Here is a 1,977-nt window from a genome sequence, read left to right on the forward strand (position 1 = left end):
TATATATATATATATATATATATATATATAAAATACTCAAGAAGTATTATTTATGAATAAGAAAGTTTATCAATGTAGAGAAATAATACAAATGTATGAATTATTATGGAATAATTAGTTACAAAAATTATTAAAAGAATAAAAGTTTTTGTATCAAAAATGTAATTTTATGTGCTGTGAAATTTGTATAAAGACATTTTAATTCATATTTTTTATGTTTAATATTAATATTAAAATAATATTTTATATTTATGAATATAAATTCAAAGATTATTTATACGCCAGTTTCTTTTTGTTTGATTGCATGTAGTAAATAAAAAGTAGATAGACTTGATGACCAAGACCATTTACGTGTTATTAGATTCAATTTCGCACCACGAATCGATCTTGTTTCACAACCATCTGTAGAAAAAAGGAAAGGATTAAGAAATATTTATAATTGGTACTACGGACTTGTCATATATATATATATATATAAGTATATAGATATGATTTTTATGCAACAAATTATTTTTTAATATTTTCTTAGAATTAACAAAAATCAAACTTACAATTCTTTAATATACATTGAACTTCATGTGGCGTAATAAATTTATTCCATGTATGAGTACCACGAGGTATAATTCTGAAAATGTATTCGGTTGCTATAATAGTAGACAACCAAGATGTTAAAGTTCTGTTTATTGTCGTTAGAAAAATCGATTTCCCAGGTTTCACAATTTTCATACATTCCTGCACACAATATTTGGGAAACATTTAATTTTTATATAGTAAATATATTTAATAAATCTTTAATAATAAATTTTTTATTATAATATTGTACCTTCAAAAATAGTTGTGGATCTGATACATGCTCCAAAACTTCAGAAGATATAATAGCATCATATGTGCTGTTTTCGTTTTCCTTATTAGCAAAATCTTCTATAGTTGAGTGAACATAATTCACTTTTTCTGATATATCGCGATTCATTTTTGCATGATCTTTAGCAACTTTTATTAATTGTTCCGATGCGTCTATTCCGGTTACTTGTGCTCCCGCTCTAGCTAAACCCTCCGTCAATATACCTCCGCCACAGCCAACTTCCATAATTTTTATTTTTCTAATGGAAAGTCTGGGTTTTGTATTTTGAATCCAGTATTTATCAATTCATCTTTCAAAAACTGTATTCTAAATGAATTGTATAAATGAAGGGGTTTCATTGGACCATTCTCATTCCACCATAAGTTCTTAAAAAATGTAAAATAATCGATTTCTTTTTTATTCACCGTGGACATTGATTTGGCGGGTGTATTGATACATGTGATATTTCTTAATAATCTATAATAAATGGTTTATTTTTATTTAGCTGAACAAATACTATTATATAATATATTAAATAAAATATACATATAGGATGTATAATTTGGATGACTCTTGTCATGTGTTTTAAAAAATAAGAAACTATAGATATATCTAAGTAATTTAGGATACGATTAGATACTATATATTTGTATTTACAAGAAATAGGTTAACTATGTTACATAATTTACGATTTAATACATTTATTTAGCATCATACCTGTTTTGGAAAATGCTTCTCCACGATCCGTTAGTAAACTTGAAAGCCATCATGTTTGCATTGAAACACTTACTTGCAACTTACAACTTAAAAAGCAAAACAACAATTGCATTAACAACAATTCTTCAACAACGATTAAAAAAAACACGCAAAGAATATATCAAATTTTAATTTTATTACAAAATCCAGATAATATTGAATTTATCATTTAAAAAAATAATGATACGTCTATTATAAAATGCGTAAATAAAATTTAGAAAAAATTGTAAAAGAGCATAAATGTAAAAGTATTCAGATGAATAATTTTACAATTTTGGAATCTTAAACATATTATTGATGATGATACATAAAACAAGTAAAAATAAACCTGACATATGTACACTTTGTGATATTTTAATGAAAATTTAATTCTAAAATAC

At 24.4% G+C, this 1,977-nt stretch overlaps 1 protein-coding gene across 1 annotated transcript; it reads right to left on the minus strand.

Moving 5' to 3' along the window:
- Positions 1 to 274: 274 nt before the first annotated feature.
- On the minus strand, positions 275 to 1,611 carry LOC105620929 (hexaprenyldihydroxybenzoate methyltransferase, mitochondrial-like). Its single transcript, XM_012202405.1, is given in 5 exon segments — positions 275 to 402; positions 552 to 732; positions 824 to 1,098; positions 1,101 to 1,318; positions 1,559 to 1,611. Coding segments are annotated over 5 exon segments (855 nt in total).
- Positions 1,612 to 1,977: the final 366 nt, after the last annotated feature.

This window comes from Atta cephalotes (assembly GCF_000143395.1).
Source record: "Atta cephalotes unplaced genomic scaffold scaffold00030, whole genome shotgun sequence".
In the NCBI taxonomy this organism is placed as follows: domain Eukaryota; kingdom Metazoa; phylum Arthropoda; class Insecta; order Hymenoptera; family Formicidae; genus Atta; species Atta cephalotes.